At 46.3% G+C, this 21,256-nt stretch overlaps 1 protein-coding gene and 1 pseudogene across 4 annotated transcripts; both read left to right on the forward strand.

The window, feature by feature from the left end:
- The first annotated feature begins 380 nt into the window (after nucleotides 1-380).
- Nucleotides 381-16,667, forward strand: LOC106831114 (low affinity immunoglobulin gamma Fc region receptor II-b). Of its 4 annotated transcripts, none has more exons than XM_014841117.3 (8): nucleotides 381-710; nucleotides 4,747-4,767; nucleotides 6,014-6,271; nucleotides 11,261-11,539; nucleotides 12,264-12,380; nucleotides 14,022-14,078; nucleotides 16,016-16,053; nucleotides 16,167-16,667. In XM_014841117.3, exons 1-8 carry the CDS (start codon nucleotides 599-601, stop codon nucleotides 16,251-16,253), a joined length of 969 nt encoding a protein of 322 aa, XP_014696603.3. In that variant the 5' UTR covers nucleotides 381-598; the 3' UTR covers nucleotides 16,254-16,667. The 4 variants fall into 4 exon arrangements, with proteins under 4 accessions (XP_014696603.3, XP_014696604.3, XP_014696605.3 ...); XM_014841118.3 differs by having other exon boundaries at nucleotides 11,261-11,515; XM_014841119.3 differs by lacking the exon at nucleotides 14,022-14,078.
- Nucleotides 7,284-9,932, forward strand: LOC106831117 (polyhomeotic-like protein 1; annotated as a pseudogene).
- Nucleotides 16,668-21,256: the final 4,589 nt, after the last annotated feature.

Here is a 21,256-nt window from a genome sequence, read left to right on the forward strand (position 1 = left end):
TCCACTTGCCACCCTGACACACCTCTTTGCTCTTGTTCCACAATCCAAAAGTGAGTCAGGGATTATAATAAAGAAAATCAAACAATGGTGGGTGGCCTCAAGCTCCCATGCTCAGTTTCAAGAAGAATCCAGATTCCAGGGTCCAGGCCCCCAAATGGAGCTATAAGTACAAGAAGTACTACAAGTACATGGAAGTATAAGAAGACTATTGCACACTCTCCTCCTTCACCTTCTCTAAAGAGTTAGAGACAGATAGGGGGTTCTGAGCTGAGTTGGGGAGACCATTCCCCTCTTTCTCCAGAGGCCCAGCCCCACCATGACTCCAGAGGAAGAGGAGGAAGTTGTCTCCCAGCTTCTAAGATTTCTGTGAATTTGGAGTTGGGCTGAGCCAGATTCATTCTGGGAAGCCCTGAATCTTCTGGGAGGGAACAGTTGAAAGGAAAGAGGGTGGAAGGGGAGGAGCCTGTGATAAAAGAACACTTCTTTTCACTTCCTCTTTTGGACTCCAGAATTTGTCCTCTGGGGTGATCTGTCAAGCCTCCAGAGAAACCTGTGCCTGCCACGCGGGTGCTGCAGAGCCAGCTTACTCCAGGAGGGGATGGAGATTCCTTCATTCCTGCCCATCCCTGCTGCTGAGAGTGGCTGGGCCGACTGCACACTCTGCCATCCTTTGGGCCACATGCTACTGTGGACTGCTCTGCTATTCCTGGGTAAGTCAGAGTCCCCAGAAGGGAGAGAGGAGCAGGAACAGAGGCAGGTGAGCTTTCCTAACTCAGCCGCTGCCACTTGGTTGGAGCTGAGCTTAGGTGAGGATGAGGGGTGGCATAGGAAGTGTGTGAGGAAAGTCAGGAGGGTGAAGGCAGGCTAATGAAGAGCAAACTCTGCCAATTTTGCTGGCCTTGGGAAATTGTGAAATTGGCAGCGTTTGTTTTTGTTTTTTTTTTTTAAATGTCTTTTACCCAGTCTCACTGGGCACCCAGGTCCTTGATGCTCTGCCACCCACTACACCAGAACCTGCTCTGAAGAAAGTCTAATGACCTAGACTTGAATGACTGATGAGTGGCCAGGATGTTTCCCTTCCTTAGAAATTTGTGTTTCACAAGGACCAAATCTTAGTTGGGAGGGCTAATGCTGTCTTAGACAAGCAGTGGAGAGGAAGCTATAAGACACATTTGTGGGGGAGGCAGAAGCCATTCTCTGTGTCACTGAAACCACTTCATGCAGAAGAAGCCTATTCTGTTTATGTATAAGGAGATTCCCCTGGGGGGAAGCACAAGCGGGTCTGGGTTATCTAGGCAACAGGGGCTCAGAGGATAAACAACCTGGGCAATTCTGGAATTACAAATTGTGGGACCAGAGAAGTCACATATGCCTCCTTGCACTGCACAAGCATGGGGACAAGTTGTAGCTCTGATCAGGGAGAAAGCCAGGGTCTTAAGCCAAGATGGAGGGCTATTTTTCTGACCATGATCTTAGCCTGGGCCAGGGGCCAGGGACAGATGGTGCTGGGTGGGAGGAAGAGTCTAGGGGAGGCAGATGAGGGGAGCCCTACTGCCAGGACTGTGTCCTCCAGCTCAGTTCCTGGAGTTTCCACCCTCACATTCACAAATGATGGCCCCAAAGGAAGGCATGTAGCCACTCTCCCATGTTATGTGCTATGACTGGTGGTACAATCTGGTCAGTTCTGGGAGCCCTAGGCCCTCAATGCTGGATGCTACTGGGACAGGAGGTGGAGGTGAGGAAGAGAGAGTATTCCCCTATGAGCAGGATGAAATGGATTGAAGCAGAACAGCATGTAAAATGAGCACTCAACTACTTCATTTTTCATGTCAGGAAGCTCAGGCCTAGAGAGGTGATATGCTTCTCTGTCTCTGCTAATAGTGCCACCAATGTGCCAGTCACCTGGGCAAGACTCCTGGGAGAGATTCGGTGTTTTCTTCCATGTATCTTTTTGCTAAGTCACAAAGGATCAACTCCATCTTTTCCATTCTTATTCGGGCCCCCATATTTAGGTCTTCATCACTCCAAGACTCCATTTTTACAGCACCCTCTGACCTGGTCTTAACTGCTCCTGTCTCCTCTTCCCTGAATTCATGCTGCACACTGAGACAGTGACATCTTCAATACAGCTGTGGCTGAGTCATTGCTCTTCATAAACGCCTTCAGTGTTGCTCCAATGCCTACTGAATAAAGCTCCGGTTCTACCCTCCTAACCATGTTCCCCATTGCATCCTAAGTGGATCTTCCTCTACAGCCGGGCGATGTGTGCACTGCACTTTCTGCTTTCACAGATTCCACAAACTGCCTTATTTAAGCACTAAGTGAATGCTACGTGCAGACACAAGGTCTAGGACTTGGGGGTTTATCAGTGACCAAGACAGACAGCCTTCCTGGCCTAAAGCACAAGGTTTTTCTCTCTCTGAAAATGACTGCATTGGTTGTGACCATATTTAGTATTTGCTACTGTTTTCTGAATGTGGAATAAATAACTGGTGACTTCTCTCCTTTTCTCATCTCTTCCTTGTTTCTTCTTTTCCTTCTCCTCCTTTTAGTCACTACTTCTTTATCCGCTCTTCTCCTGCACTGTCTCCCTTGTCAATCTTGCACACTGAGGGTTTTAGCTACCGCTTCTATGTCAATAACTCTCAAATCTATCTCTCTGGCTGGTGTCAAGTACAATTTCATATTTCCACCTGCTGGTTGGACACCTCCAAATTGATTTGCCAGCTCAGAATAAAAAACATGTTCAGAATCCAACTTATGATCTTCCCCTTTTAACTGTTCTTCTTCTTCTAACATTTGTATTTGTCTGAGCACAGCCAACCCTTTTCCTAGTCACCCTCTTTTACCACCCCAAATCATATCACATACCAAGTTCTCGAAGTTCTGCCTCTTAAGTTTCGCTCATGTCTATTGTCCTCTTCTTCACTTCCTGTTGTCAACACAATTTTGGGCTCTTTTATCTCCCACCTAGATGCATTCAATGAATGATTTCCAGAGCATTGGCAGTAAAATTAGTTTGGCTACTGCGCTCTTTGAGCTTACATTCTATGGAGGGATATAACATTAAATAAACAAAGTGGCATAAATATAAATTGGAAAGCGCTATGAAGATGTAAACAGGATCCTCTGATAAGAATAGTTGTTGGGGAGAAGTGAGAGCAGCCTACTTAAGCAGGATGATATGGAAAGACTTCTGAGGAGGTGACATTTACGCTGAGAGTTTAAGCATAGTAAGAATTTAGCCATTTGAAAATACAAAGGAAGCATGTTTAGAGTAGAGGATCGGTGTACCCAAAAGCCCCAAGTTTGAAGAATTTAAAGACGGCTGGTGTTACTGGAGCTCAGTGAGTAGGGGAAGAGGATTTTGAGATGAGGCTGGAGAGGTGAGCAGGGGCCATGTCAGGTGGGGCCTTGTAAACTATTTACATTTTATTTTAAGAGCAAGGGAAAGCCATTGAAGGCTTGTTAGCAGGGGAGTGACATTATCTGATTTGATTTTTTAAAAAGAACTCTAGCTTCTCTGTGGAAAATGGATTGTAGGGAAGACAAAAGAAGTGAGGAGACAAGTAAGGAGATTGGAGAAAGCATGTGGTGGGTGACCTAAACTAAAGTGGCCGCCATGGAGGTGGAGAGAAGTTGATGGATTCAAGACCTGAGTTGGAAACAGAATAACAAGATTTACCGAGGGATGAGGCTTGGGAGACAGGGAGGGTAAAAGGTGACTTGCAGGTTTCAGGCGTAAGTGGGTAGATAGTGAAGATAGATACTTATTTGGGGAAGACTGGGAGAGAAATAGAATGTGTCTACTTGATTGGACAACACGGGGTTCATTGGTGATTATGACACGAAAAGCTTTAGCGGACTGGTGAGGGCAGAGTCCAAATTGCAGAGAATTAGTGAATGGGAGGAGAAGAAATGAGGACAGCGTATGTAGGAAAAGTGTTGGACGAATCAGGCTGCGAAAGGGAGCAGAGAAATAATTCTGGAATTATAGGTGGCGTTAAGGGAAAGTTTTTCTTGTTTGTTTGTTTTTTTAATTAAAGCTCCTGAAATATATTTATGTTAGTGGAAAAGATCCAGTTGAAAAGGAGAAGTTGGTGATGCAGAAGAGAAAGGGAATTACAGAGAGAGGGAAGTCCTCAGAAGGATGATAAGGAATGTGTTCTGAATTCCCTATCACAACCTGGGGGCTACCAGGACAGAGACTGACGATGGATGGGAGGAGAGAGACTTTCCCCAGGGAAAAACAAGAAAGGAAGATGGGTGGAGATGCGGAGAGGTAGAAGATTCAGTTGGAGAAGATGTGAGATCTCCCGTCTAACAGCTTTTGTTTTCTCTGTGAAGTGTGAAGGAAGGCATCAGCTTTAAGTGAGAGGGGACTGGAGGCAAAGGACGGGAAAGTTTGGGGAGTGAGGAAAGGATGAGTTTCACCACCAACAGTAGCAGAGCAAATTTACTAGAGAAAAGGGGCAGAATGGCAGCTGAGTAACCTCCCTACCTCTCAGGACTAGTAGCGGGGCAGTGTTCCTTTTGAATATGGTGACCTTAAATTTACCGACACCTTTCTTTCTGCCTTTGTGGTAATTTCAGGAACACACAGCTAAACAAGTAAAGATATGGACAATACAGGTGAATTTGATGCAGATAAGGGCAAGGGAGTTAAAGAGCTTTGCAGGGAGGTGATTATTTATAACGATGAATCATCGAATCTTTCCTGGCTGATCTTTGCTTTCTCTCTTACAGCTCCGGTTGCTGGAACAACTGGTAAGCACTCTACCCACATCTTCTCCCTCCCCCAGCTACCATCTTCTTTTACTCCCAGTACCCTATCTGGACTGCTCTGAATGCACAAGTAACCCAATGCTGAGGTAGAGCCAGGAAAGAATAATTGCTCCCAGAAGATGCCCTGTCCCCTCTCCCTCTCTCCTTCCTCCTTCTCCTCCTCCCAGGGAGTCAGGGGAGGGGCAGCCATGATGCAGAGGTGCTTCACCTCTTCTGGTTCTGTTATAGTGAAATGTCACAGACATTGTCACAGAATGTCGCTCTGTGCTGTCTCTCAATTGCCTTCCTCTCCAAATAAAATTAAGAACCCAGGCAATTTTAAGCCAGCTGCACGCGAAATCACATACGCTGCTTAGGTTGTCCCCATGTGTTGATCAATCCTCTACTTTGCCGGTATCTGAGGGCTTCAGGGCCTGTTCCCCTGAACAGAAATAGGAGAAGATAGCCCCGGTTGCAGCTTGGTGGTGTGAGCTCTGCTGGGCACTTCCTTCTCTATACCACTAAGCTCCCTACCTCCCAGGACTGGTCGGGGCCAGGGCTCTCCCTGGGGCACTGAACCCAGGGCTCCCTAGACTGGCCCTCCAGCCTTTCTCCCACTTTCTTTATCCTTCTGAAGCCACAGGGACTCCTCTGTGGGGGGTGTGAGGATAATCCATCCTGGCCTCCTTTCTAAGGGATAAAGAATGACATCAGGTCAGATCTGAAACTTGATGTCTGACTCTTATGCCTGGTACCTCCACCAGATGCCCCCACTTGTCTTCATCCAGCTCTGGAAAGAATTTATCCTCTAGTGTCCAAATGCCTCAGTTTGGAGGGGAGGAAAGTGAGTCCCAAGAGGATGTGTGTGTGTGTGTGTGTGTGTGCACGCATGTGTGTGTGAGAGACAGAGAGAGATAAATAGAGAGAGAGAAGAAACTGGTTAGATATCCTTCGGTGAGGTATACATATATTTCTAGAGTGTTTACCTTGCCCCCCTCCCTGTCTTTTACCTTTTGCCCTCTCCTTCTGAGGAGCAGTCAAGTTCTCTGAGAGGATCTGGGATCTGTTAGACCCCTATGGTGGGATGTATGAGTAAGAGGAATTGCCTCCAGTTGCAGAACAGTTGGGGGCCAGGTTCCACTCTTGATGTCCCCAGCAGGACCACAGTTTTTCACTGTCTGAGATTTGGGGCCTGCTTAGACTCTTGGTGTCCCCTTTCCTTATGCTGCCTCTTCTCTCTGCCCCTCAGAAACTCTCCCGAAGGCTGTGGTGAGCCTTGAGCCCCCATGGATCAACGTGCTCCGGGAGGATTATGTGACTCTGAAGTGCCAGGGGGCCCATACCCCTGAGGACCACCCCATTCAGTGGTTCCATAATGGGAGCTCCATCCCAACCCAGGTCCAGACCAGCTACAGCTTTAAGGCCAAACACAATGACAGTGGAGACTACAGGTGCCAGACGGGCCAGACCAGCCTCAGTGACCCTGTGCATCTGGATGTGATTTCCGGTCAGTGGAGGAAAGTCCGGGGAAGGTCTGGGAGGACAAGGAGAGATGAAATCTGCCGACATGGCAGAAGTTTTTAGGGAACGGGTGGCCTGTTTATTGAGCAGCATCGCTGTGAGTTGTTTGAAGTAGTTTTTCCTCACTCATTTCCCTTTTCACCAACCCCCTTTGCTTGGTGTGTGTGGTCGGGGTGGAAGTTCCTAAGAGATTCCTCAGAACATGTTAGGCTGTTTGGCCTCAGTCCTGATTGAGCAAGAAGGTTAAAAGGCCAAAGACAAGCAGCCGGGGTTGAGAGAAGCAGAAGGAAATCCCAACTTCATAAAAATCCTTCTATTTTTATGGCAGTCAAAAAGCACAGGGAGACCCACACCTGAATCCTAGCCCTGGAAATTATGAGCCATATAAACATGATGAATTCATTTACCCTGAGTCTCAGTTTCCTCATCTGATCAATGGGGATACTAATGCCTCCCTCATCAGATTCTGGTGAAAATCAGCGTTTTCCTGCCCTCCTACCCTCTATGCAACTTGAGGTGAAAGTTATGTTTTGACTGTCTTTGCATTTCCAGCCCCTGACACGGGGCAGGGCTTAATAAATGTTTGCTAAACAGATCAATGATTTTACAGAGCCCCTGGCAAAAAGTAGGTTCTCCATAAAGAAAAGCTACAATGTGATTTATGATGAATATTGTCACTGTTACTCTTCACTTAGTCCCCTTCTCTCACCTGATTTCCAAATTTTCCTCAAAAGTACATAGCAGGCCAGGGGGGCCCACAACCCTGGGCTTGCCGCCTTTTCTCTCTCAGCCCAGCAGGAAGTGACAGACCCAGACGGAAGCCCTGGAGGCCTGGTAGAGCCTTGACCTCAGTGACCCTGCCCCTCCAGGAAGGGGAGAAGGTCAGGGAATGCCGCCATTGAGATGGAATGAGACCCCACTCAGCTGCCAAGCCTGGCAACTGGGGACCCAGCTTATGAGGCAGATGCTCCCCTGGAGGACTTGGGTGCAGTCAGACCCTGAACTTGGGTGCAGGGTCTTGAGCCAGAGCACCAGTCTTGCAGACCCTGGGCTACTACTATGGAGACTGAGAGCCAACAGACCTCCAACTCCACCAATGGGAGTTCCAGGTCAGGAGGCAGCTCTCAGCCCCAGATAGCGCAAACGTCACTCTATGAACAGCAAGCAGAGAAGGCTCTGCAGGCACTGCTGCGGGAGCCCAGTAGGCTCTCTATGAGGTCACGCTACAGCAGCAGCTCTGCAATGCCCAGTTGCATAGCTGGCTGCTGTCCAGCAGGCCACAATTGCTGCCAGTCAGCAGCCCAGCTCCCCAGACACCAGCACTACTCAGTAGCAGACTACTACCACCCATGCCTCAGTCCATCTGGCCACCACATCAGCCACTCAGCTCATCAGCTGATCCCAGAGTGTGAGCTTTCCCAGCATTACTGCTTTAACCCAATCTGTGCTACTGGGGACCAACTTCTCCTTGCCCTCTCGACCAGTCGCAAGCCCAGAGGTATCTAAGGCCATGGCTGGGAAACCTACTGCAGGTAAACTGGACCCTGAGCCAGAATGTGCCTCTGGCCTCCCAACTCACCCTGACGCCTATCAGGGCAGTAGCTGCAGGCAGCAGGAGGTGCCATCTGCTCAGTCTCCTGAAGTCTATGCAGATGCAGATCAGGTGCAGAACTTGGCAGTGAGGAACCAACAGGCCTCAGCCCAAGGATCTACTCAGAAGGCCATTCTCCTGTCTTTAGCCTCCTCCATCTCTAGCCAGGCCCTAGCTGTGACTCAGGCTTCCACTGGCACTTTAGGCTAGTCCTCAACCTTAGTGAAGCTGAGGGAGGCAGTGAGAATAGCATCCCAGGGTTCACGAGTCCAGGTGGCGGTGGCCAGGCATGTGGGCGTTTGGATCAGTTGCCTTACTCAGGAATGGGTGGTGGTGGGAGCTGTCCCAGGAAAGGCATAGGAGTTGTGGAGCCCTGGGCTGCAGCTCAAATAGTGACTGTGAGCCAGGGCAGCTAGACAGAGGATGAAAGTGCAGCAGCCAAGAAGGTAGAAGCAGTTGGGTATGGACAGCAGGACACGGTTATGAACCTGACAGGGACAGCTACAGCTGCTCCCAGCCAGTCTCTTATTAGCTCAGCCACCCACACACAGATCCAGCCCCATTCATTGGTTTATCAACAGCAGCAGATCCAGCCCCAGGAGAAACAGGTGGTGATCCAGCAGCAGATTGCCATCCACCACTGGAAACAGCTCTAGCACCGTCAATCCCAGTGCTCCACACAGCTATGCACCTCCAATTGGTGCAGCAGCAGCAGCTGCAGCCACAACTCTCACTGTCTCTCAGCCACCGGAGCCCAGGTCCTTCTACATGCAGTTTGTGCACATGCAGGCAAATCCAGACATTGGCTGTTAAATATAAGGCTGAGTCTGAGGAGAAGGGAGACGATTCAATGCTTCCTGCCAAGGCATCTCCAGTAGCAGAAAGCCCCAAGGCCATGGAGAAGAGCAGTTTTGGAAAGAAATCTGAACCGGTAACCAGTGGGAATGCTAATACCCCAAGCAGTGAACTGGCAGCGGTGGCCCCTGCCCACCAGCATCACCTCCTACACTAACCTTGGTGTCCAGACAAATGAGTGACTCAAAACCCCCACAGGCCATTGTGAAGCCTCAGATTTTCACCCATATCTTTGAAGGCTTTGATGTCTAGGAAGGAGCAGAACCTTTCCTGGTGGGTTGTTCTTCATTGCTGGAAGAGTCTGAGAAGTCACTATAGACTGGCCTTTTGATAGGGCTGAACGAGAGTCAGCCAGGTGGCCCTTTGGGAGGGGACAGCCCATCTGCCAAGTAGACAAGAAGGCGAATCTCCTGAATTGCAAGCACTGTGGGAAGTATGCCCCTGCAGAGCAGTTCCGTGGCTCCAACAGCTTCTGCTCCATGAGTTGCTCCAAGAGGTATAATGTGAGCTGTACCTCTAAGAGGTATAACTAGTTTTCAGCCACTTCTGGATGAAAGGGGAAACAATGAGAGTTTTAGAAGCCAACTATGCTCATGTTCACAGCATGGACCCCACTGCAGTTCCTCTGACATTGCCCGTGCCAAGACCTAGGGCAAACACCATTGGGGTCAAGAGGGTTCTAGCCGAGGTTCAGAGAATTCCAGTTATGATGAAGCACTCTCTCAAATGTCTCCTGGGCCTTTATCGGTGAGAGCTGGTCATGGAGACTGTGACCTGGGGAACCTCCATACATCTCTGCCTACACCAAAATTACATGACATCAACCCTGTGTTCCTGTCCAGTAATCCTAGCTATTGGAGTGTAGAGCAGGTATATGAGTTTTTGCTTCTCTACAAGGCTTCCAGGAGATTGCAGAGGAGTTCTGTTCCCATGAGATTGATGGAAAGGCCCTTTTATTACTTAAAGAAAAACATCTCATAAGTGCCGTGAACATGAAGCTGGGCCCTGCCCTCAAGATCTGCACCAAGATAAATGTCCTCAAGGAAACCTAGGGTGGCCCTCTTGCACAAACCAGCCTAAGGCAGACATTCCTCCCTATCCAGGTTATAACCTGGCGCCAGCAGAGACTTTGCAGGGAAGAAAGAACTGTTCCAATGATGTAAATCTTCTGCAAAGGGGACTATCCAGACAGGGAAGAGAAGTGCAAGAATTGGCTGCTGGTGCTACATGGCAGCATCTTTGACATTTTCTCTGGGTTCTACTTTATTTTAAAAAATTTTTACAATTCTCAGCATTCCCACCTACCCTAACCCAATCTTTATAAAAGAGGCAGTCTAGAGAACCAGGATTGCTCAGCCTTGTTCTCGAGTGGAGTGTCTAGCCAGGGTTTCAGTTCTCCAAGAGGAGGAATATGCAGTATGGTAGGCAAGAAAATGGGTGGAAGGTAGGAGTGCCTCCTCAATGGGAGAGGTAGTGACACAAGTGGCAAGATCTGGTGCTCCTCCTTCTTCCCTCTAGATTTTCCTACTGTAGCTGTGGCTCAGAGTTTTCTCCTTGTTGTCACTCCCTCCCTTGGTATGGAACATTTTCTCCTGCCTCCGTGGCAGGGTCACCAGCCAGTGTAGAGACTTGGTTGGACTCATTCTGATTCACTGCAGGGACTGCAGGGACTGAGAGTGTTCAACTGGCACGTATGTGGCTGTTGTCATTCTGTCTGCATCCCCTGCTCCCTTCCGATTTCTCTGTTGTCTTCTACTCTACCTTGCCTTCCAATTCCAACTCTTCTCTGTCCTATAGGTTTAGAAAAATGGAGTGTGTGGGGCTGAGGTCAGGAGTGTAAGTACTTGCCTTAGGCTCTATGCCCTTACAACAAAAATACTAAATATTTTTTTTAATGCCTCAGTGAAAGGATGAAAATTGGGGGAAAAAAATGTACACAGCAGGCTAATGATCCACCCATGACACTGCTGCCTTCAGATGAAGACCCCACTGAAGCAAAGCTCCACATTTACTAACATTCATCAAATAAGCTAAATATTTGTTGAATGTCCATGACTTCCTCCCATCCCCAAAGACATATGTCTCTGCTGTGTCTCCCTCACATGTCATCTCCCATGTCAGAATGGATCCCTCCCTCCCTCCCCCAGGGAAGGGACTGCACCCAAGGGTCTCTTGTTAGCCTTCCTGTGGAGGCCTGTTGGGCAGGACAGCACGGCAGCTGTCTTCTCCCAGAAGAGGAAAGAGAAGACAAGCATATCCTGTACACCTACTATGTGCCAGGAACTATTGTAGATGCATGGTATTATTATATCCATTTTCACAGATGAGGAAACTGAGGCACAGAAGAGTTACGTTACTTGCCCAAGATTAGAGAGTTCATAAATGATGGAGCCAGAATTAGAGACCAGGATTGTCTGATTCCAAACTTAAGCTCTTTCCCCTACATGTCATGTCCTATCAGTAAGGATGGTGTGGGTTCAGAGTTCAGTCAAGACCACCTGGGTCCTGTGGTTCCTTTGTGTCTTTCAGACTGGATGCTGCTCCAGACCCCTCGCCTGGTGTTCCAAGAGGGGGAGCCCATCCACCTGAGGTGCCACAGCTGGAGAAGCAAGCCTCTGTACAAGGTCACATTCTTCCAGAATGGAAAATCCAAGACGTTTTCCCATGTGAATCTCAGCTACTCCATTCCACAGGCAAATCTCAGCCACAGTGGTGCGTACCACTGCACAGGAGTTATAGGGCAGATGCCGCACTCGTCACAGCCTGTGAACATCACTGTCCAAGGTGACACCTCTGTCAAGATGGAAGGTGGGGAGAAAGGGGATGGACAATTAGGGCTAAGGTCATGTAGGCCTACATGGAGATCTAAGAAATGCCACAGCAGTGGGGCATTGGAGCAAAGAAGAGAGGTTTGAGGGCCTTGCTAAGCATTGGCCAGTGGGCAAGAGTAGGGGCCAGAGCTTGAAGCCCTCAGCTTCCGGTAATAAGTGACAGGTGACAAGGCTGTTGTGCTACTTTGAAATGCAGGCCCATACTAAGGATGGCAGCGGAGCAGAGCTTCCTCAATGGCTCAGGGGTTCCCTAAGCTCCTGGACATTCCTGAGAACTGAGGTTTTCCTCATTTCTTCTCAGTTCTCGTGTTGCACCCATTCACTCTCAAAGGCATAGTATGTCCCGCACAGTTCAAGGCTGTGCTGGATCCAGGGGTCTTGCCTCTAACTATGGGAGGCTTCAGGTCCCCCTCCCTGCTCTACCTGAGGGCTAAGAGGAACCCTGCCCTCTGTGCCTACACGCTCAACAGTGTGTCTTTGTTAGAGTAGTGGAGAAAGCTGGGTATGGGGGAGGCACAAGTCCAGGCACAGAAACCCTGTGCAGGTAAGGTTGGGGAAGGAAGTAAGTGTTGCCCCTGTGAGTGACCCAGACACAAAAGAGCTCCAGGGGAGAAGCACTGGGGTACAGCATTGGAGGAGGGCGGGGAGGGTGGAGGCGGGACTGGGAGAGTACTGCCTCTCCTGAGATCTGTCTTCCCCAGGGTCCAGGGAGTCCTCACTGGCGGTGATAGTCATGGCTGTGGTTGCTGTGATGGTTGCAGTGGCCATTGGTGGTGCCGCAGTAGGCTGGTTCCGCCTCAGGAAAAAAAAGATTTCAGGTTTGTGGCTTTTCTTGGTCCTTCTTTTTATTAGTTCCTTTTTTGGCCAAGGTCCTAACCCTAAACATTGCCAGAACCCTCATCTTTGGGCTAGAGAAATCCTTAGCTTTCAGGTAGAGCCCTGTATTTTATTCATTCATTTATTCATTCATCCATTCAACCAGGCTTGAACAAACTTGCTTATGTGTCAAGGACTGTGCTAGAAACTGTGGATGACAATGAGATAAAGCCCAGCCTCTGTCCTCAAGGAGTTCACAGTATTGTGGGGAGGTACAATAGTCAGAGGAGATGAGAGCAATGAGAGAGAAATGCAAAGGCTCTGATGAGGGGAAGAAGAGCCCACATAACCCAGCATGGGCTGGGGCAGCTAGAGAAGCTTTCAGTGGGAAGCAGTGTTGTGTTGCACATGTCGTGGGGCCTGAGTCCAAATCTCAGCTCCACAGCTCACCAGCTATATGATCTTGGGTGAGTTACTCAACTTCTCTGTGCCTCAGTTTCTTCATCTGGAAAATGAGAACACTAATAAAACCTACCTCATAGAGTCATTATGAGGATGAATGAGGCTGAAGTTCTTAAAACAGTGCCTAGGATGTAGCAAACAGCACATAAGTACTAGCTGTTATCATTACGGAAGAGGTGATGTTCGAGGGTAGCGGTTAGCCAGACAAAGAGGGCTGGAAGAGCATGGGGGCCACGGCATGGAAATGAGCAGTGTTGTGGCTAGGATGGGGGTCGAGGGAGGCATAAGGAGGATGCTATAAGCAGTCTGATGAGACTGAAACCATAAATTGCAAGGCAGAAAAAGAGGAGAGAGGAAGCAGGGCAGAAATATGGGCAGGGACCCGGTTACGCAGACCATGTAGGTCACATTAAAGAACTCAGCTGTATTCCAGCGGCGTTGGCAAGACCACAGGAGGGCAGTAACCACGTTTCCTCATTCTTCATGTTTCCCCCCAGCACGGAACACAGTGCTTGCCCTGCAGCAAGATGCTCAATAAACATTTGTTCACTGACTGATCAGCTGAAGAACTTCAACTCTTGGAAAGCAGCTTCTCTCCCCTTTAGTACTAATGTGAAAGAGCTGAGAGAGAGGGGAGGATGCCATAGAAATCCAATAAGCAAATTGTCATAATTCATCACACTGAAAAGCTAGCCTGGTAGAGAGAGAGAGCACTAAAGACACCCAGACACAGAGAAAGTAAAGGGAAAAAGAGACTCGGAGCCATTGAGAAAGAGAAAATAGTACTACTAATACCTGACAAAGCACTTTGCAATTGGTTCACAGCCAGGACCGCAGATACTGATGATAAGAAAATGTAGAGATATGGAGAGAGATACCACAAGGGAGAAAGAGGTGCTTTTTAAAAGAGAGCAAGCCTAAGAAAGATGCAATAAAATGGCCTTTCTGACAGCCCAAGGAGCCCTCACGGTTAGCCTACTTGACTTACATCTCTCTAGACCAGCCCCCTTACAGGCGAGGTCAGTCCCTGGGCAGCAGAGCTGGGGAGGGGGGAGGAGAAGACACGTCTGTGTGGGGAAAGGGTTTGTATTGGTTCTAATCCAATCCTGCCCCTGGTCCTTGGTTCTGAGGACTGAGGCCTCACCCCATAATCCTACTAACCTCCTATGTGCCCCTCCTAGCTCACTCAGGAGCCCCTGAGCACAGGGAAATGGGAGAGACTCTCCCTGAGGAACCAGGTGAGTGCAGCTCCCCTTCTGGGGGCTCTGTGACACCCCACCTGGGGCTGTCAGATGGATTAGAGCCAGCAAGAAGTGGCTTGTGTGAGTTCAGCTGGGGGCACAGGAGAGGGAGGGGGCAGTGGGAGGAGGGCAGGGGCTCAAATCGCTTGGTCAGTGCTGAGACTAACTCCTGGCCTAAAGAGGACCTCACCAGAGATGAGAAGAGGAACACCTGACCCAGATAGAGAGGGGAGGGCTGTGTCTGATGCTGGGGATATTTCCAGAACAGGAAATCAGAGATATTTGGGTCTTTCTGTGGAGCTTTCGCAGAGCTGGCCCAGGGCAGGGGTTAGAAATTGTGACTGAGGCAAATAAGATTAAAGGGGTAGTATTCTAAGAGGAAGGGAGGAGGCCTAGGGAAAAACCCTGGATTTGTTGGCGAGGCTGTCTCTGTGGAGTGATATAGGTAAGGGTAATAGGGCTCAGCTTTTCAGGGAACGTTAAGAGGAGATTTTGGCTTGAGAAAGTTCTGGGGGACCAGAGGTATTAGTGGGTTTTGTGGGCAAAGCTTGGTTCTAGGTTTATTGACTATGGGCCTGATCCTAGCTTTGCCACCATTGTACAATGGAATCTTTAACAAGTCATTCCCGCCTCACGGGGTTCAGTCAGTTCACTGAGGAATTGAGTGGGTTGGCCTGGATACCCTCTAAGCCCTTCCAGGTCTGATAGTCTGATAGACAGTTACCATCCAACCCCTGGGCCAGGTGGGAGTGTGTAAAAGGAACAGGAGTGTCCCAGGAGACTTCTCGACTGTAGTGAAATCCAGAGCACCAAGGAACCTGGAGCTTTCTCTCGGGGCTCCCGGACGGCAGCAACGGCCAGGAAAAAGAGGCCTCGAGGACTATGGCTGGAGTATGACTCAGAGCAGAGCCAACAGATTTGAGAGCATGAGCAAAATGGCACTCGTCCAGCTGCGCTTTGAGCAAGGCCCCTGTGTCCCTTGGCCGGGCCAAGTGGGCATACGGGCCTGAGTCCGCGCCAGGGCCAAACCAGATCTAGAAAACAAAGCCTAATAAACATAATTGGATTAGCTGCTTTGATGTTTGGTTTGTCTATACTGGCACAAATATATTTCACAAGTCACTTATGCAGCCAGCCCCAAAAGGCAGAGCAAGGTTGCTGGGATTGTTGAAGTGTGAAAAAGAGAATTCAGAACCTGATTTGTTCCAGAATTTGGAGCATGGCAAACAGAGACTCTTTGTGTCCAGGGGATGAGTTAAGAGACTAGATGCTTTGTCTCAGACCCCTCCCCCACCTCCCGAGGAATGCCGCTTTGCAGATCCTGAGGCTGCTTTTCACATTGGCAAAGTCAATTTACTGGCAAAAACATAAGGGAATTCGGTGTGTTTTAGATATTTACCAGGGAAAGTACTGGCTTGCTGGCTTGCTTCCTTCTTGCCCTCCCTGGCCCTCCCTCCCTCATTCTCATGCTTTCTTTCTTTTAATGTCATGGAGTATCAGATTCTTCAAAGTTCTAACAAAGACGTGCTACAGCCGGCCAAAGTGGAAATGGCCCTCAGTCTTCTCTCCTCGAAGTCTGTGGCTGGCAAAAATCTGGACTTGACTTTACTCTGATACTGAATACCCCTCGCCTCTTCCCCATTATCTCAGATCCCCGAAGCTGCCTTGTTTGCTTCTAGGAAAGCTCAGCAATTCTCTGAAAAGAATGCGGCACAAATACCTGCCTCCCTTTGCCAGTATGGTCAGTGGAGGAGGCCGTGCCTGGGATGCCGAGGGTGGGTGGGGAACAAAGCTCTCGGCCTGCAGGTCTGAGTTGGGGTTGGTGGTCCTTGCCTCAGGTCTGGTTTGGGGCTTGGCTGTGCAGCCTCAGCAGCAGCGTGTGCAGGCCCTCTTCCACAGCAGTGCCCTGGCTCATCTGTTCTTTTTGTCCACAGCCAACGTCACTGGTGCTGAAGAGGCCGACAAAATTGAGGTGAGCCATCCCAGCCATCTCCCTTTCGCCCCTTTTCTCCTGCTGCCTCTTCTGCTGTCTCCGTTCCAGAGACTTCTCTGTGGATCCGCATTGCTCTTTTCTGCTTTCTCTAGGCTGAGCATACAATCACCTATTCACTTCTTATGCACCCGGAAGCTCCAGAGGATGAAACAGAGCCCCCGGATTACCAGAACATTTAGTCTCTGTTGTCTTGCCTGAGATTTGGGGAAGAGAACCGGAGAGGCCAGGATCTGGTGTCTTGTGGCCTGAATTCCCTTGAGGGAGGACGAGAGGACGCTGCAGTTCCAAAGGAACGGGACTCTTCCAGAGTTATCGACGTGAATCCTGAAGCTCCTTGTCCTGAAAGCCGTAGACAGTATGATCCCAGATGACTGACTGTGCTGAATTCCTCCGTGCCTTAGCACTTCTCACCATGAAGACTCTTCTGTTACACATCCACGCAGCCAATAAAAATTACTTTTATTACGAGATTGTAGCAACCTGAGAAATGCTTATGTTACATGTTACATGAGAAAAATTATATAAGTATATATGATTTCAGAAATGTTGGAACAGGCTAACATATGCCAACATATTAAAAGTGATTGTTTCAAGGTGATAGTGATGGAATTATTGGTACTTTTCCTTTTCTTTCTCTCTTTTTCTCTACAGATCAAGTATTACTTTTATAATAAAACACTGTAAAAACAACATTTCTTTTACCTTTTAAAGGCTGTGTTGGTTGGAGGGTGGACTGATCTGGGGTCTGTTTTTCAACAATATTTTTGTTATATTTTCTCAATAGTAAAAACCCTGGGAGGGTAGAAATGGGTAGGAGGTGGGAGAGAGGGAAGACGGGGAGTGTAGAGTGAATGTCTTTCTTCTTAAAACTGAATACTCTTCTTCCAATGAGTTTGTATTCTTGTTGTCATGTCTTCTTCCTCTTCCTCCCACGGCAATGAGACAATCATTTTGTTTTGCAAGACCGCTTCTCAGGAAGCTGAGCTTCCAATGAGTCCTTAGTGGAGATGGCTCACTCTTCTTGCCCTGCTGTTCTCCTATCATAGTTACTAGAAGGATGTGGCCTTCTCAGAGAAGCCATCCCAGCAGGTTAGAAGCATGACTGACAGCTTCCTTAGGGGTTTGGTGGATGCCCTTGGAGAAGCCTTGTTTTCCTGGAACTCTTAACACAGCTTCGTTGTGCGACATTCTTGTATTCAGGATTTAGTAGACTTCTTTGTTGGGTAGTTTCCATAGCTTTCTATGATACTTACGTTTTATAACCCCACAATCAGATCCCACACTCAGATATTGTTATAATAACAGGGAATAGTAATCGCAATTACTGGGTCATTAAGGGCTTACTTTATGCAAAACTATGTGCTTTAGAATTAGAGAGTTGAAGAGTATTAGCCATTCTTATTTCTTCTTTGTGATTTTCCTGTTCACATACTTTCGCCCATGTTTAGAGTAACACTGTATTTTCCTTGATTTATAAGTTACATAGTAGCAACTAATTTCCTTTTATTTATATGTAAATTATTTTACAACACTAATGTTCTCTTTATAAAATTAAAATACAGATAAGAAAAAAAGATAAACCCACAAGCTAGAAATAATCAATACTAACTTTTTTTTTTTAAAGATTTTTTTATTTTTTCCCTTTTTCTCCCCAAAGCGCCCCAGTACATATTGTATATTCTTCGTTGTGGGTCCTTCTAGTTGTGGCATGTGGGATGCTGCCTCAGCATGGTCTGATGAGCAATGCCATGTCCGCGCCCAGGATTCGAACCAACGAAACACTGGGCCGCCTGCAGCGGAGCGTGTGAACTTAACCACTCGGCCACGGGGCCAGCCCCAATCAATACTAACTTTTAAAGGATGTCAATTCACATTCCTGTCTGTAGCAATATGTGTATGTATTTTAAAAATTGGATCACATTGTATTTTTACATGTTCATAAATATACATCAGGAAATATTCATGTTCATTGTAAGCGTGTAACCTCAAATAATACAGAAATATATAGAGTAAAATGAAAGTTCCTTTTTGTCTGCACCACCACCCTCTCCACCCCCCGGAATCCTCTTTCCCTTTCTATGGGTAGCCACTGTTGAACATTGGATGTGTATTTCAGGATTTTTTCATATACATATAACACATATGTATAGTTTTTTAAAGTCCATAAATGGAATCATACTTTACATATGTTTCTGCAGTTGTTTTATTTTGATTAACAGTGTACTATAGAGATATTTGTGGAAGTATTTTCTTTTTAATGATTATATAGCATTCCATAGTACAAATACAATACTGCATTTTATTTAACCAACATTCTAAATGTTACCGATTTTCCATTGTTATACACAATACTGCAATGATCAACATTTTGGGATGATATTTTTGGCTGTGTGTGTATTTCTGCAGCATAAATTCCTAGAAGGCAAATCATTGGCTCAGAGGGTACTCTCATATTGTCTTTGACAAAGCAGTTTACATGTCCTCCCACAGTATATTAGGGAGCCCATTTCCCAACACACTTAATGTTGGACGTTTTTAATTTTTGATTTTTGCCAATCTGATTATGATCGACTATGTTGCTATTCCTTACCCAGCGTGAATTTCCCCTGGTTCCAGTAACAGAGCCCAATTTAATTTTGGCAAAATGGTTCTACCCTCCCTCTCAGTCCATGTGGGTAGGTGGGCTGACTTCATCCCTGATTCCAGAGGAGGGCGTGCACTCCGAGCTGGCCAACAGGTGCTGTTTCCCTGGAATTTAAATCCTGAGCAGAGTGACACTAGGACTGAAAGCAGGTGAAGTTCATTAGTCCCAGTGGCACTGCCAGGGTGAGATCAACTTCTATATCCCTGAATCTGCCCTCTTTCTTGTAGTTTTGAAGGTCCTTCAACTTCTCCTTATATTAATTTATATTTGACAGAATTCTCCTACAATATTACATGGACTTGATACACTTTTTAGGATAGATCTTTGACAATTTTTTTTTCCTGCATTATTGGTCTGATCAGGCTTTTCTATCTCTTTTGGAGTCAATTTTGAAAAATTTTACTTCCTAGGAAATCATCTCTTTTATCGGTATGCAGCTGTACCCTGTATTTTCTTCCAATTTTTGTAATAATTTGTGTCTGTACTTACATCTCCCCCCACATATCTAGCTTTTGGGCATTCTTTCTTTTATCATTAGGTGATGTCAGCTGGAAATAACAGGAAGTCATGATTCAAATTGGCTTAAACAATAAGGAAATGTATTATCTCACATAACAAAAAGCCCAGAGACATGGTGTCTCCAGTGCATCAGAACTCTGGGTCCACTTTTCACAATTCTCTGGGCATGGCTCTCAGGCTAGCAGCGAGATGATTACAGCAGTTCTAACCATCATACCCATATATCTAGGGGAAGAAAGGGACTACTTACCTCTTCTATGTGTCTCTTAAAAGTGAGGAAATCTTTTTCTAACAATCTTTCCATCACATCCTATTGGCCAGGGCTGGGTCACATGCCCATTCTTAAAACAATCACTAGAAACTGAAATGAGATTATTACCATAACTTACTTAGCTTAATCATTTAGAGGTGGAATGATTGCTGGAGAGTCAACTATCTTGACCACTATATCTGTTTATCTTAATCAGACTTGCCAAAGGTTTGTCTGTTTTATTAGTCTTGTCACAGCTTTTGACTTATTGACCAAGACTTTACCTTTTGTTTGTTTTCCAACATATTATTTTTCTTCTACTTTATTTTGATTTACTGTATTATTCATTCATTTCTAAATTTCTGTTTTTAAACAAATTTACAAAAGGCTATAACTTTTCCTCTTATTGCTATTTTGGCCATATCTGTTAGATTTTGATATGTACTGCTGTCATTGTTATTTGTTTCTAAATAACCCATAACTATAGTTTTATTTTTTCTTAATTCAAGGTTTATTTAGAACAGTGTTTTATATTTTTTTTTGGTTTTATTTCCAAGGGGAATGAGCACTATCTTTTTTGTTATTTTCCACTTTTGTTGCACAGTGATGTGGTCTGTATGATTTTTCTGCATGTGAATGTCTTTAAATGTATATGTGAAGACAATGCTTTCTTTTGTTTTTAAATAATTTTTAAATTTTCTTTTAAAGTAACACACACATAATTTGAATTGTATAGTAGAATACAAGGCATATAATAAGAAATAGCTGTTTCTTCCCCCTTCCCTCACATCCGTTCAGTCTTGTTCCCCAGAGGCAATCATTTTCAGCAATTTTAACTATGTCTTCTGTTAATTTACCTCCATCTTTCCAAATAATACAAGATGCTATTCCTTGATTTTTCAATATTAGATATTATCTGTTTGATTTCCTACAAAAGAATATGAAGACTATTCTTATTATTCCATGATACTTGCTTTCCACTTTTCTTAGCCAGTGATCCAATATAGCTTTATCACAATTTTATGACTACTGTTGGTTACTAAGACAATAGTGTTCTCTGATTACATTTCCTTTCCTAAACAATCTTTTTTCCCCTCTAAAGATAATAACTGTTTCATTTTTGTTATTTGTTTAGTTTTCTATGTACCTATTATTAGCTTTTCCCAAAATTTTAAAAAACATTCGGAAGCAGCTTAATACTATTTCCCATAGGGTCAAATATGCCAAGTAGTTTTTCGGTTTCTTTTTCTTTTTTTCTCTTCACCGAGAAGTCCCTCCTGGAATTCTCTGTACTTCAAAACTAATTTGGATTGTCTGATCCGTAGGCCTTCTGCACAGCTGTTGTCCTGGGATTTCTCCTCATTAGTCTTTTGTGTTAAACCTCTGTTTTTCTGAATCTTATGTCTTCTTGTTTCTTGGTTTACTTCCTTGCTTGGCTGGAACACGTTTGCCAGGACGTCCTCAGACAGGGTGCATGAAAGGCACAACAGCTGCCATTGATGCTCCACCTCATATTCAGTGGACTCACCTGAATTCACCTGCACCTACGGACTGGTTCAATTTCTCCTGAGAATTAAACTATTGTGGGGGAAAAGTAGTCACCCGGAAACACCTACTCCCCTTGGGTAGGAGAGAGGCCCTAAGAGTCTAAATTCTCCTTATCCTCTTATTTTCAAAATCATTCTTGATCCATATCTTGTATTGTGTCTCATTCCTCTAATTCCTGAACATTTCACAGGATCTTTCAGGAAAATTATTTTGCTTTTTAT

The sequence above is a fragment of the Equus asinus genome, chromosome 25, assembly GCF_041296235.1.
Source record: "Equus asinus isolate D_3611 breed Donkey chromosome 25, EquAss-T2T_v2, whole genome shotgun sequence".
Taxonomy (NCBI): Eukaryota; Metazoa; Chordata; class Mammalia; order Perissodactyla; family Equidae; genus Equus; species Equus asinus.

Bases quoted from the DNA above. Each gene is read 5' to 3' on its own strand.
- LOC106831114 (XM_014841117.3), top strand. From the start codon at position 599: ATGGAGATTCCTTCATTCCTGCCCATCCCTGCTGCTGAGAGTGGCTGG. The intron at 4,768-6,013 runs GTAAGCACTCTA...TCTGCCCCTCAG, and splicing joins TCCGGTTGCTGGAACAACTG to AAACTCTCCCGAAGGCTGTG. The intron at 11,540-12,263 runs GTGGGGAGAAAG...TGTCTTCCCCAG, and splicing joins CACCTCTGTCAAGATGGAAG to GGTCCAGGGAGTCCTCACTG.